This window comes from Coregonus lavaretus (genome assembly GCF_964263955.1).
Source record: "Coregonus lavaretus genome assembly, chromosome: 1".
NCBI classification, from domain to species: Eukaryota; Metazoa; Chordata; class Actinopteri; order Salmoniformes; family Salmonidae; genus Coregonus; species Coregonus lavaretus.
Genome location: NC_139988.1, coordinates 20,525,394 through 20,540,323, shown reverse-complemented (window position 1 = coordinate 20,540,323; position 14,930 = coordinate 20,525,394). Strand labels below are relative to the sequence as shown.

General features: G+C 43.8%; 1 protein-coding gene across 1 annotated transcript in view; it reads left to right on the top strand.

Moving 5' to 3' along the window:
- Positions 1 to 14,930, top strand: part of LOC311127740 (vinculin) — a 78,337-nt gene that overhangs the window by 26,244 nt on the left and 37,163 nt on the right. The window contains exons 2-5 of the mRNA XM_084159608.1: positions 2,842 to 2,912; positions 6,834 to 6,984; positions 8,164 to 8,272; positions 8,709 to 8,831. Coding sequence (XP_084015734.1) covers positions 2,842 to 2,912; positions 6,834 to 6,984; positions 8,164 to 8,272; positions 8,709 to 8,831 — 454 coding nt within the window. The remainder of the gene's footprint in view (positions 1 to 2,841; positions 2,913 to 6,833; positions 6,985 to 8,163; positions 8,273 to 8,708; positions 8,832 to 14,930) is intronic.

Below are 14,930 nucleotides of genomic sequence, written 5' to 3'. Positions count from 1 at the left end.
TGCATTTGGATGATCCAGAAGAGGATTGGGAGAATGTCATATGGTCAGATGAAACCAAAATATAACTTTTTGGTAAAAACTCAACTCGTCGTGTTTGGAGGACAAAGAATGCTGAGTTGCATCCAAAGAACACCATACCTACTGTGGAGCATGGGGGTGGAAACATCATGCTTTGGGGCTGTTTTTCTGCTAAGGGACCAGGACGACTGATCCGTATAAAGGAAAGAATGAATGGGGCCATGTATCGTGAGATTTTGAGTGAAAACCTCCTTCCATCAGCAAGGGCATTGAAGATGAAACGTGGCTGGGTCTTTCAGCATGACAATGATCCCAAACACACCGCCCGGGCAACGAAGGAGTGGCTTCGTAAGAAGCATTTCAAGGTCCTGGAGTGGCCTAGCCAGTCTCCAGATCTCCACCCCATAGAAAATCTTTGGAGGGAGTTGAAAGTCTGTGTTGCCCAGTGACAGCCCCAAAACATCACTGCTCTAGAGGAGATCTGCATGGAGGAATGGGCCAAAATACCAGCAACAGTGTGTGAAAACCTTGTGAAGACTTACAGAAAACGTTTGACCTGTGTCATTGCCAACAAAGGGTATATAACAAAGTATTGAGAAACTTTTGTTATTGACCAAATACTTATTCCAGGCCTCTCTCATCTTTTTAAGTGGGAGAACTTGCACAATTGGTGGCTGACTAAATACTTTTTTTCCCCACTGTATAAGCCATTCCATTTCCAGTGATTTACAGTGCATTCGGAAAGTATTCAAACCCCTTGACTTTTTCCACATTTAGTTACGTTACAGCCTTATTCTAAAATTGTTTTAATAAAAAAAAAAAAAAATATCTACACACAATACCCCATAATGACAAAGTGAAAACAGGTTTTTATTTTTTGGTGCAAATTTATTAAACATAAAAAACAAATACCTTATTTACATAAGTATTCAGACCCTTTGCTATGAGACTCGAAATTGAGCTCAGGTGCATCCTGTTTCCATTAATCATCCTTGAGATGTTTTTACAACTTGATTGGACTCCACCTGTGGTAAATTCAATTGATTGGACATGATTTGGAAAGGCACACACCAGTTTATATAAGGTCCCACAGTTGACAGTGTATGTCAGAGCAAAAACCAAGCCATGAGGTCGAAGGAATTGTCTGTGGAGCGCAGAGACGCTGAGTCGAGGCACAGATCTGGGGAAGGGTACCAAAAAATATCTGCAGCATTGAAGGTCCCCAGTGGCCTTCATCATTCTTAAATGGAATAAGTTTTGAACCACCAAGACCCTTCCTAGAGCTATCCGCCCGGCCAAACTGAGCAATCGGGGGAGAAAGGCCTTGGTCGGGGGAGAAAGGCCTTGGTCAGGGAAGTGACCAAGAACCCGATGGTCACTCTGAAATAGTTCCGGAGTTCCTCTGTGGAGTTGGGAGAACCTTCCAGAAGGACAACCATCTCTGTACCATCTCAGACCTTCATGGTAGATTGGCCAGACGGAAGCCACTCCTCAGTAAAAGGCACATGACTGCCTGCTTGGAGTTTGCGAAAGGCACCTAAAGGACTCAGACCATGAGAAGCAAGATTCTCTGATCTGATGAAACAAAGATTGAACTCTTTAGCCTGAATGCCAAGCGTCACGTCTGGAGGAAACCTGGCACCATCCCTACGGGGAAGCATGGTGGTGGCAGCATCATGCTGTGGGGATGTTTTTCAGCGGCAGTCCCTATCATTTTGAAAATGTATTATGCAACTTCATTATAATTTCCCTTTGTATCAAAGTTCCCAAAATTCCTATGTCGATTATAAATCCTCCCGAGTGGCGCAGTGGTCTAAGGCAGTGCTAGCTGTGCCACTAGAGATCCTGGTTCGAATCCAGGCTCTGTCGTAGCCGGCCGTGACCGGGAGACCCATGGGGCGGCGCACAATTGGCCCAGGTTAGGGGAGGGAATGGCCGGCAGGGATGTAGCTCAGTTGGTATGTATGCACTCACTTGTATGCACTCAGTTGGTATGTATGCACTCACTTAACTGTAAGTCTCTCTGGATAAGAGCGTCTGCTAAATGACTAAAAATGTAAATGTAAAAAATCCTTGCTTTTAGATACACCAGAGTAGCTGATGAAGTTGAAGTCGTAGTATCAAGTTGAAGTCGTGGTGCTTGTTAACCTGAGTTGTAGTGGGCATGTTAACATTTGTTGAATATGATGCTGTGTATGAAGAGGTGTGTGTGTGTGTGTGTGTGTGTGTGACGGGATCAGTCAGCCAACAAGCCCCATCTGAATCAGACAATATCTAGCAGAGCGAGCTCGAATCTCAGGGCTCAAATGTCTATCGGATCAGGGAGAGACTACTAGATGTTTACTGAACAGAGGGATTCCCTCCCTGTCCCTTGGTTTGAACATCTGCAATAAGACAGTACTCCTCTCTGCAATTGACAAATAGAGGAAAAGTCTATCTTCTATGAATGGTTTTGATAATTCCTTGTGTGAGTGTGAGGTCATACTGGGAGAAATGAGTCATGTGTGAGAGAGAGAAGAGGCGTTCAGCTGTTTTACACATTACTGTGTGTGTGTGTTGCCCTGGCTCTCCTCCAGTGACCTACTTGTTGAAACAAGTGTTTATATCATTGTTGACTAACAAGATGTGACAATACATGATTAAAGACAAGGAAGAACAAAGGTTAAAAACCTGACTCATTTCATGTGTGGGTTTATCGGACCCAGATGCTCAATGGAGAATCTCCATCAGCTAATATAAAAGTAATTACTTAGTCTATAGGAGTGTCCAGGAAATTGGCCCTACAGTATGTGGTAATGTGCTCTCCCTGTGTTTCTGTTCTAGGTGGGGAAAGACACTGTCCAGACTACAGAGGACCAGATAATGAAGAGAGATATGCCTCCAGCTTTCATCAAGTAAGTACACGAAGGACAACCCTCCTCTCCTCTCAGCCCACAAACTTTATCACCGTATTTACCAGTCTATCCAATTTAGACATTAGTTAACGATGATGATTCTGAACTTCTGTACTCTCTGTCCTGTTCTCTCTCCTCTCCCTCTCTCCGCTATCTGCTGCAGACATGCTTGTACCCAGGCCAGCAAGCAAAGGTCAGAGATGGCATGTTAAGTGCCTCAGAGTCATAGCCCTGCCCTCCCTGGTCTATTATAAATACTGCCTTAGACTGTGTCCCAAATAGCACCCTATTCCCTATATAGTGCACTACTTTTGACCAGGGCCCATAGGGTTAGGGGACTGGTAGTGGCGCCGCAGTCAGTCCTGTGCTTCCATGGTATATTATAAACACTGTGCCTGCTACTGCTAGTGAGAGGCTGGTTGCCTCATAGGCTACTATTTGCCCATGGAGTGACTCTATGGAGGGGCTCTTCACTAATGGAGGAAGCAGGAAGGAACACTGTTAGGTTTCTATATGGTCTTCCTTCGTGGACAGCTGCTCTTGCACAACCTTGACCAAAGCTCCTTGTGAAAACATGCTGTTAAAATGTATTTTCAGACAGTAGATTTCTTTGGACGTATTGATTCAATCAGTTTATTAGGTACACCACCCCGTTCACGAAAATGGTTCGCTGAGTCACGTGGCCGTGGCTTGCTATATAAAACAGGCAGACAGGCATCGAGGCGTTCGATTGAATGGTGGAATGGGCAAAACAAGTGATCTAAGCGACTTTGAGGGTGGTATGACCGTAGGTGTCATGCACGCCAGTTCCAGTATCTCTGAAACGGCCGGCTTCTTGGGCTTTTCACGCACGGCAGTGTCTAGAGGTTGGTGCAACAAACAAAAGAAACCCAGTCAGTGGCAGTCCTATGGGCAAAAACAGCTCGTTGATGAGAGGTCGAAGGAGAATGGCAACAGGCGGGCCACAAACTGGCAAATAACGGCGCAGTACAACAGTGGTGTGCAGAACGTTGGCTGTTCTGGAGGCAAAGGGGGGTTCGACCCGGTACTAGATGAGTAATAAACTGAGTCTATATCACCTTTTTCTCATTTTAAACAGTAGTCTTACAATAAGTCACTCCCTGAATGAATTAATCAAGAGTGTCATTTATTTTTCCTCTTCCCTCCTGAGATCTCTTCCTACTCCACTCGATCTATCAATAATCTGTAGCCCAGCTGCTTTGCTTTGACTCTGCGATCCATTCTTAGCCGATACACCCTCGCCCCCGTCACCTCCGTCTATAACTCAGTAATACAGTAGGGATCGACAGGGTCACGGGACACCCAACAAGTTCACGGGTGAAAAGCGATTGGCAGGCGTAGGTCATAGAGGTCACGGAGGCGCCCTGAACACATTTGGCACCTTGAAGTCAAATCGTCACCCTGTCTTCATCCATCAGATACACATGCTGGAATGTGTCTCCTTAACTATATATATCTCCTTCACTATAATTAGCGTGTGCGTAGGTCCTGGTCTGGTCCTGTAATGTAGCATAGCATGGTGCTGGCTACTGAAAGACAGTGCTGGCTGTACTAATGTAACATACATACATATTATACTGAACAAACATATAAACGCACCATGTAAAGTATTCGTTCCATGTTTCATGAGTTGAAATAAAAGATCCCAGAAATGTTCCATACGCACAAAAAGCTTATTTCTTTCAAATTTTGTGCACAAATTTGTTTACAGCCCTGTTAGTGAGCATTTCTCCTTTGCCAAGATAATCCATCCACCTGACAGGTGTGGTATATCAAGAAGATGATTAAACAGCATGATCATTACACAGGTGCACCTTGCGTTGTGGACAATAAAATGCCACTCTAAAATGTGCAGTTTTGTCACACAACACAATGCCACAAGTTTTGAGGGAGCTTGCAATTGGCATGCTGACTGCAGGAATGTCCACAAGAGCTGTTGCCAGAGAATGTAATGTTCATTTCTCTACCATAAGCCTGCCTCCAACGTCGTTTTTAACCACGCCAGCCCAGGACCTCCACATCCGGCTTCTTCACCTGCGGGATCGTCTGATACCAGCCACCTGGACAGCTGATGAAACTGAGGAGTATTTCTGTTTGTAATAAAGCCCTTTGTGGGTAAAAACTCGTTGTGATTGGCTAGGCCTGGCTCTCAGTGGGTGGGCCTGGCTCCCAAGTGAGTGGGCCTATGCCCTCCCAAGCCCATCCATGGCTGCACCCCTGCCCAGTCATGTGAAATCCATAGATTAGGGCCTAATGAATTTGTTTCAATTGACTGATTTCCTTATATGAACTGTAACTCAGTAAAACCGTTGAAATTGTTGCATGTTGCGTTCATGTTTTTGTTCAGTGTCGATGCATTAAATGCATTAATAATACATAATATATGCTTTTATCTAAAGTGACTTACAGTTGAGTGCATACATTTATATGTGACCCCAGTGGGAATCGAACACATGACTCTGGCGTTGCCAACACCATTACACTACAAACTACCGTATTTTCCGCACTATAAGGCGCACCGGAGTATAAGCCGCAGCAGCTAAATTGAATGATATTGAATGATGCGTACATATATAAGCCGCACTGGACTATAAGCCGCAGGTGTTTTAATGTTTAATTACCATATGTAAGGGTTCGTGCACAGAGGGGATTTTCGGGAAAGAGACAAACTGTCTCGCTCTCGTAATGTCTGTCTGTCTTGCTCTCGTTCTGTCTCTCGTTCTGTCTCTCGTACCACTCTTGGTTCCACTTTTACTTTTGCGCGCTACCTGTCTCACTCTTTTCCGGCCTCCAGCTTTTCCTGCTGGAGCCCGCCGCTTAAAGGTGGGGGGCGCGGACTGGTCATAGAGCCCATAGAGTTAAAGTTGGTGGACTGTAACCTGTAAAATCCATAGATTTAGGAGGTCTTCTAGTGGCCGTTAGCTGTAAAAATCCATAGATTAGCCGCACCGTTATTTAAGCCGCAGGGTCGAAAAATTTGAAAAAAGGCGCGAAAATTTAACGAAAATTAAACACAGACACCGCCAGCGTCCAAGCATCACTTCCCAGCACTCGTCCTGTTTTAATATGCACATACATTACCAGTTACCACAGGCTTCAAGAGACCAGCGACAATTCTGCCTTAGCTATAATGGAAACTCAAACCGAACTCCTCTTGTCTGGCCCTGCCTGCACACACAGTGCCTTGCCTTACAGCACTGTGGGGGGAAAAAACGAATAATTCTAGTTCCCAGTTCCCTATTAAACAGAGGAGAAGAGTGTTTGGCCCGCAGGCTTTAGTAGGATGTCAGGATTCTGTGGGAATTGGAACATGTGTCTGTCTTTGGCTTGTTACCTGTTTCTGTGCATCGTACCGTGGGGTTGGAAGTTCAATGATATACAGCACATGTGAGGCTTGGGCTATGATAGCGAGCCTACCTGTGTTTCGCTGACTAGCAGGTTTCTTAAATATACTGCATCTCCTCTGCAGTAGCAGTACACGCCCGAGGCCATTTTCATCAAACCTGCTCAGGGATGCTATAGTGTAAGATCTATTGTGAGAATAATAGAAGCCCTTTATATTGACCATGGGCTTCATCTGCTTGCCTTGCAGTATATGACTGGAGGCAGTATACTGATTTAGAACGTGAGAAAGTAGATGTGTTTAAAACATGAAAGAGCGTTTAGTTTTTCTTTGTCAGGTCAGCAGTTCCATCTAGACACACTGCTGCTATGTATAGACACTTTTATCCATAATCACTTTTAACAACAGGAAATTGGCTGAAACCATGCATGATGCCCTACTGGCTTTTGGAGACCAGCTCCTGATCATTAGCATCAGCTAGCTAACGCCTAAATGGAGCTATGTTACAGTATTGTTTAGTGGTATTGTTTTACACTGTTCCTCTTTCCCTCTCTCAGGGTGGAGACTGCATGCACCAAGCTGGTGCAGGCAGCGTCTATGTTGAAAGCAGACCCTTACTCCGTCCCCGCTCGGGATTACCTCATCGACGGCTCCCGGGGCATCCTCTCTGGCACCTCGGACCTGCTGCTGACCTTCGACGAGGCTGAGGTACAGTAGAGTACAGTGCCGTAGAGTACAGCACCGTAGGTTCTGGAAGCAGTTTAATTTCTCCCTCAAACTGAACGTCATGTAAACCACATAAATTACACACAGGCATAACCTGCCGTCCATCCTTGGCCATGCTCAAAATGTATTCCGGGACGAATGTGTGTTATTACAGCTCAGCTCAGAAGGCTAAAGCTAGTGTCTTAAACCAGGTAGCCGTACCATCCATCCCCGTCCATCCCTCCATCCATCCCCATCCATCCCTCCATCCATCCCTCCCTCTCTACCCGTGATGAAAATCATCAGCCATTAGCTCTCAGTGAGTGGAGCAGCAGGCGGTAGCAGCAGCCAGGGAGACTCATCAGTCAGCACTGACAGGCTGTTTCTCTGTTCATGCAGCTGGGCTCAGGGACAGTAACACAGTACAGTGTAGAGACAGGCAGCCAGGGGCTTCGTCCCAAATGGCACCCTATTCCCTCACTATACACTGCACGAAATAGGGATTAGGGTGCCATTTGGGATGGAACTGGGAGACCCTGGTCTAAATAAGTGCACTATATAGGGAATAGGGTGCATTTTGGGACTGAGCCAGGGAAGTTGTTTATACAGCAGCACTGGGACTAGGAGAGGAGAGGCGTACAGTAACAACACACACACGTACACACACAAACACTCATATACACACACACACAAACACATATACACACACACACAGTACACAACACATGCAGCTGGTCAGGAGCTGACAGAGCAGGACAAAGAGACAGAGATGTCAGTAGCACAGCATTATTATCAGGTCTAATTAGCTAGACAAACTACTGTACCAACAATTCATTAGGATTAGGATTTACTTTATTGTCCCGAGGGGAAATTTGTCTTGGACATTTAAAAGTCCAAGATAGAGTGATTATGCTAATGTTATATTATATAAACACTATCTCACCTTCAGCTGTGATTGACATCATAATAATAAGTCTTTAGCCAATAAAGATGGAGTTTAGAGTCCAAGAACGAAAGATGGGGTTTAGAGTCCAAGAGCGAAAGGTCTCGCTTGAATCACTAGTCTAAAAGAGATGGATCTGACTTCAAATCGGATTTCCAAATCTAATTTCCACACCAAACTGGGTGACCAAGACAATGTAGATTATTGATCCTGTTTCGTGTTGTTCTGATCAATTGCAGGTTCGTAAAATCATCCGCGTCTGCAAAGGTATCCTGGAGTACCTAACCGTGGCAGAGGTGGTGGAATCAATGGAGGACCTGATCACATACACAAAGAACCTGGGACCAGGTCAGCCTATTCATAGTTACATTTACATTTGAGTCATTTAGCAGACACTCTTATAAAGAGTATCTTACAGTTAGTGCATAGGTGAGACAACCAGTACAGAGGGAATGTAGTTTCCAATATCTGGCTACAGAGATGATATAATGCATAATAACAATAATATATGCATTTATCCAAAGTGACTACAGTCAATGCATAATTGTTTGACATTACTTTTTTTAAATGTTATTTGGCATTTTAAAGATTCTACAGACAAACAGGTAGAGGACAAAACACAAACTGATCCGGCATCAATCCCACCTCGACCCCCCATGCTCCTGACATGATGACCTGATGTATGACCAGATGTTCTCTGCATGGATGGCATGTTGACAGGAAGTGGAAATGACTTGAGAGAAACACATTATATAACCGGTCCTTTGTTGTTGTTCCTGTCCAGGGATGACGAAGATGGCCAAGATGATTGACGAGCGACAGCAGGAGCTGACCCACCAGGAACACCGCGTGATGCTGGTCAACTCCATGAACACAGTCAAAGAGCTGCTCCCTGTACTCATCTCAGGTGAGCTTCTATTCTACTCTATTCTACTGAACACAGTCAAAGAGCTGCTCCCTGTACTAATCTCAGGTGACCAGTTCCTCCTCCTACCCCTTTTCTCTCCTCTCCTTCTTCTAAGAACTGTCTTTTTGTTTTTAAAGATCATTCATATTTGTATTCTTTATGACAGTACAGGGGGAATGTAGAGTGGAAGATGGACATTTAGAAGGGCATAGACAGTAAAGGTTGAGAAGGGGCTGGAACCCTCGTCGCCAGTGGGTATGCAGAGTCCAGAGTCTGCGGTTATACCACTAGACCAGACTCACAACTGTTTCTCTAACAGAGTAATACTGGATGTTCACAGTAGAGGTCTTCAGAGATCCATAAAGTTGGACCCGTTCCGAAATGGACCCGTGGCTTTCTCACCCGACCCAATATGAACTGTTCCCGAATGGACCCGAGGACAGTCAGTCCCGTTCCGAAAAGGCCTGTGGAAAAACAGGCACGTGCCGGTTCGGATCCGTGAAGCCCGTTCAGATCCGAGAGTAGAACAAGAGAGAGAGAGAAAGAAACCTCAGACCGCATGCTGCCAGCGCCGTAAATAAACGAGGGATGTTGGCCAAATGAGCCACAGTTACGTGTCCTTAAAAACAGCCTATAACAAATTACAACAAAAAAACATTTGTTGCGTTTCGATGTGTAGCATATTCATAACTTCATAGCCTATTGTTTTATTGGTTTTTACTTTCCTAAAAAAATAATTGTCCACCTCCGGGTTCAGCTGTCAGAGATTTGAGCGCTAAATGTATCACGGCATTGCATGCATATAGGCCTATAGGCATTAATATACAAATATATATACAGTGGGGAAAAAAAGTATTTAGTCAGCCACCAATTGTGCAAGTTCTCCCACTTAAAAAGATGAGAGAGGCCTGTAATTTTCATCATAGGTACACGTCAACTATGACAGACAAAATGAGAGAAAAAAAAACAGAAAATCACATTGTAGGGTTTTTAATGAATTTATTTGCAAATTATGGTGGAAAATAAGTATTTGGTCAATAACAAAAGTTTCTCAATACTTTGTTATATATCATTTGTTGGCAATGACACAGGTCAAACGTTTTCTGTAAGTCTTCACAAGGTTTTCACACACTGTTGCTGGTATTTTGGCACATTCCTCCATGCAGATCTCCTCTAGAGCAGTGATGTTTTGGGGCTGTCGCTGGGCAACACGGACTTTCAACTCCCTCCAAAGATTTTCTATGGGGTTGAGATCTGGAGACTGGCTAGGCCACTCCAGGACCTTGAAATGCTTCTTACGAAGCCACTCCTTCGTTGCCCGGGTGGTGTGTTTGGGATCATTGTCATGCTGAAAGACCCAGCCACGTTTCATCTTCAATGCCCTTGCTGATAGAAGGAGGTTTTCACTCAAAATCTCACGATACATAGCCCCATTCATTCTTTCCTTTACACGGATCAGTCGTCCTGGTCCCTTTGCAGAAAAACAGCCCCAAAGCATGATGTTTCCACCCCCATGCTTCACAGTAGGTATGGTGTTCTTTGGATGCAACTCAGCATTCTTTGTCTTCCAAACACGACGAGTTGAGTTTTTACCAAAAAGTTATATTTTGGTTTCATCTGACCATATGACATTCTCCCAATCCTCTTCTGGATCATCCAAATGCACTCTAGCAAACTTCAGACGGGCCTGGACATGTACTGGCTTAAGCAGGCGGACACGTCTGGCACTGCAGGATTTGAGTCCCTGGTGGCGTAGTGTGTTACTGATGGTAGGCTTTGTTACTTTGGTCCCAGCTCTCTGCAGGTCATTCACTAGGTCCCCCCGTGTGGTTCTGGGATTTTTGCTCACCGTTCTTGTGATCATTTTGACCCCACGGGGTGAGATCTTGCGTGGAGCCCCAGATCGAGGGAGATTATCAGTGGTCTTCCATTTCCTAATAATTGCTCCCACAGTTGATTTCTTCAAACCAAGCTGCTTACCTATTGCAGATTCAGTCTTCCCAGCCTGGTGCAGGTCTACAATTTTGTTTCTGGTGTCCTTTGACAGCTCTTTGGTCTTGGCCATAGTGGAGTTTGGAGTGTGACTGTTTGAGGTTGTGGACAGGTGTCTTTTATGCTGATAACAAGTTCAAACAGGTGCCATTAATACAGGTACCGAGTGGAGGACAGAGGAGCCTCTTAAAGAAGAAGTTACAGGTTTGTGAGAGACAGAAATCTTGCTTGTTTGTAGGTGACCAAATACTTATTTTCCACCATAATTTGCAAATAAATTCATTGAAAAATCCTACTGTGTGATTTTCTGGATAATTTTTTCTCAATTTGTCTGTCATAGTTGACGTGTACCTATGATGGAAATTACAGGCCTCTCTCATCTTTTTAAGTGGGAGAACTTGCACAATTGGTGGCTGACTAAATACTTTTTTTCCCCACTGTATATATATATATATATATACAGTGGAGAGAACAAGTATTTGATACACTGCCGATTTTGCAGGTTTTCCTACTTACAAAGCATGTAGAGGTCTGTAATTTTTATCATAGGTACACTTCAACTGTGAGAGATGGAATCTAAAACAAAAATCCAGAAAATCACATTGTATGATTTTTAAGTAATTAATTTGCATTTTATTGTATGACATAAGTATTTGATCACCTACCAACAAGTAAGAATTCCGGCTCTCACAGACCTGTTAGTTTTTCTTTAAGAAGCCCTCCTGTTCTCCACTCATTACCTGTATTAACTGCACCTGTTTGAACTCGTTACCTGTATAAAACACACCTGTCCACACACTCAATCAAACAGACTCCAACCTCTCCACAATGGCCAAGACCAGAGAGCTGTGTAAGGACATCAGGGATAAAATTGTAGACCTGCACAAGGCTGGGATGGGCTACAGGACAACAGGCAAGCAGCTTGGTGAGAAGGCAACAACTGTTGGCGCAATTATTAGAAAATGGAAGAAGTTCAAGATGACGGTCAATCACCCTTGGTCTGGGGCTCCATGCAAGATCTCACCTCGTGGGGCATCAATGATCATGAGGAAGGTGAGGGATCAGCCCAGAACTACACGGCAGGACCTGGTCAATGACCTGAAGAGAGCTGGGACCACAGTCTCAAAGAAAACCATTAGTAACACACTACGCCGTCATGGATTAAAATCCTGCAGCGCACGCAAGATCCCCCTGCTCAAGCCAGCGCATGTCCAGGCCCGTCTGAAGTTTGCCAATGACCATCTGGATGATCCAGAGGAGGAATGGGAGAAGGTCATGTGGTCTGATGAGACAAAAATATAGCTTTTTGGTCTAAACTCCACTCGCCGTGTTTGGAAGAAGAAGAAGGATGAGTATAACCCCAAGAACACCATCCCAACCGTGAAGCATGGAGGTGGAAACATCATTCTTTGGGGATGCTTTTCTGCAAAGGGGACAGGATGACTGCACCGTATTGAGGGGAGGATGGATGGGGCCATGTATTGCGAGATCTTGGCCAACAACCTCCTTCCCTCAGTAAGAGCATTGAAGATGGGTCGTGGCTGGGTCTTCCAGCATGACAACGACCCGAAACACACAGCCAGGGCAACTAAGGAGTGGCTCCGTAAGAAGCATCTCAAGGTCCTGGAGTGGCCTAGCCTGTCTCCAGACCTGAATCCAATAGAACATCTTTGGAGGGAGCTGAAGGTCCGTATTGCCCAGCGACAGCCCCGAAACCTGAAGGATCTGGAGAAGGTCTGTATGAAGGAGTGGGCCAAAATCCCTGCTGCAGTGTGTGCAAACCTGGTCAAGACCTACATGAAACGTATGATCTCTGTAATTGCAAACAAAGGTTTCTGTACCAAATATTAAGTTCTGCTTTTCTGATGTATCAAATACTTATGTCATGCAATAAAATGCAAATTAATTACTTAAAAATCATACAATGTGATTTTCTGGATTTTTGTTTTAGATTCCGTCTCTCACAGTTGAAGTGTACCTATGATAAAAATTACAGACCTCTACATGCTTTGTAAGTAGGAAAACCTGCAAAATCGGCAGTGTATCAAATACTTGTTCTCCCCACTGTGTGTATATATATATATATAAGAGAAGCTTAGTCCTATAGAGAGAGAGAGAGAAATGCCGGCGGCATGTTTCCGACACCGAGATGCATTTCGTTATCCTTGTCAGATAGGCTACTACTGCTATACAGATATAGGCATACAGAAGGAGGCTAATTCGTTCATGTTGATAATATAAAGATAAGCATTATATTGTTACATTAAAGGAGTAACTCTGGTAGGCCTAAAATATTCTTCCTTACCTCAAGTTCAACTGTCGGAGTTAGTTGGAGCGCCAATGAACACTAACTTCATAGGCCTGCAGTAGCTAAAGCGTATAATATCCACAACACACCAAACCTTCACAAAAGTTTCTAAACTTTTATTAGGGAAATATCAAAAGTAAGTCAAACCATTGTTTATAGGGAAAATACGAACAGGCTATTATATACGTTTATTTTTTCATGATTTGTTTTTTCATGGTTTGAGTGCGAGTAACGTAGTAATTATATTATATTGTGGCAAACATAACATTACAATTGTAACTTAATTTGGCCAAAGAAAATGTCTCAACAGAATGAAACTAATTACTTGTTACATACACTACATGACCAAAAGTATGTGGACACCTGCTCGTCAAACATCATCATGTACTACACTGACACAAATTACTGATGATTGGTTGAAAGAAATTGATAATAAGAAGATTGTGAAAGCTGTACAGTTAGATTTCAGTTCAGCCTTTGATATTATTGACCATAACCTGTTGTTGAAAAAACTAATGTGTTATGGCTTTTCAACCTCTGCCATATAGTGGATTCAGAGCTATCTATCTAATAGAACTTCTTTAATGGAAGCTTCTCTAATGTCAAACATGTAAAGTGTGGTGTACCACAGGGCAACTCTCTAGGCCCTCTACTCTTTTCTATTTTTATCAATGACCTACCACTGGCTTTAAACAAAGCATATGTGTCCATGTATGCTGATGATTCAACCGTATACGCATCAGCAACCACAGCTAATGATGTCACTGAAACCCTTAACAAAGAGGTGCAGTCTGTTTTGGAATGGGTGGCCAGTAATAAACTGGTCCTGAACATCTCTAAAACTAAGAGCATTGTATTTGGTACAAATCATTCCCTAAGTTCTAGACCTCAACTGAATCTGGTAATGAAAGTTGAGTAGACTAAATCACTTGGCGTTACCTTGGATTGTAAACTGTCATGGTCAAAACATATACAGTGGGGAAAAAATGTATTTAGTCAGCCACCAATTGTGCAAGTTCTCCCACTTAAAAAGATGAGAGAGGCCTGTAATTTTCATCATAGGTACACGTCAACTATGACAGACAAAATGAGAAAAAAAAATCCAGAAAATCACATTGTAGGATTTTTAATGAATTTATTTGCAAATTATGGTGGAAAATAAGTATTTGGTCACCTACAAACAAGCAAGATTTCTGGCTCTCACAGACCTGTAACTTCTTCTTTTAGAGGCTCCTCTGTCCTCCACTCGTTACCTGTATTAATGGCACCTGTTTGAACTTGTTATCAGTATAAAAGACACCTGTCCATAACCTCAAACAGTCACACTCCAAACTCCACTATGGCCAAGACCGAAGAGCTGTCAAAGGACACCAGAAACAAAATTGTAGACCTGCACCAGGCTGGGAAGACTGAATCTGCAATAGGTAAGCAGCTTGGTTTGAAGAAATCAACTGTGGGAGCAATTATTAGGAAATGGAAGACATACAAGACCACTGATAATCTCCCTCGATCTGGGGCTCCACGCAAGATCTCATGCCGTGGGGTCAAAATGATCACAAGAACGGTGAGCAAAAATCCCAGAACCACACAGGGGGACCTAGTGAATGACCTGCAGAGAGCTGGGACCAAAGTAACAAAGCCTACCATCAGTAACACACTACGCCGCCAGGGACTCAAATTCTGCAGTTCCAGACGTGTCCCCCTGCTTAAGTCAGTACATGTCCAGGCCCGTCTGAAGTTTGCTAGAGTGCATTTGGATGATCCAGAAGAGGATTGGGAGAATGTCATATGGTCAGATG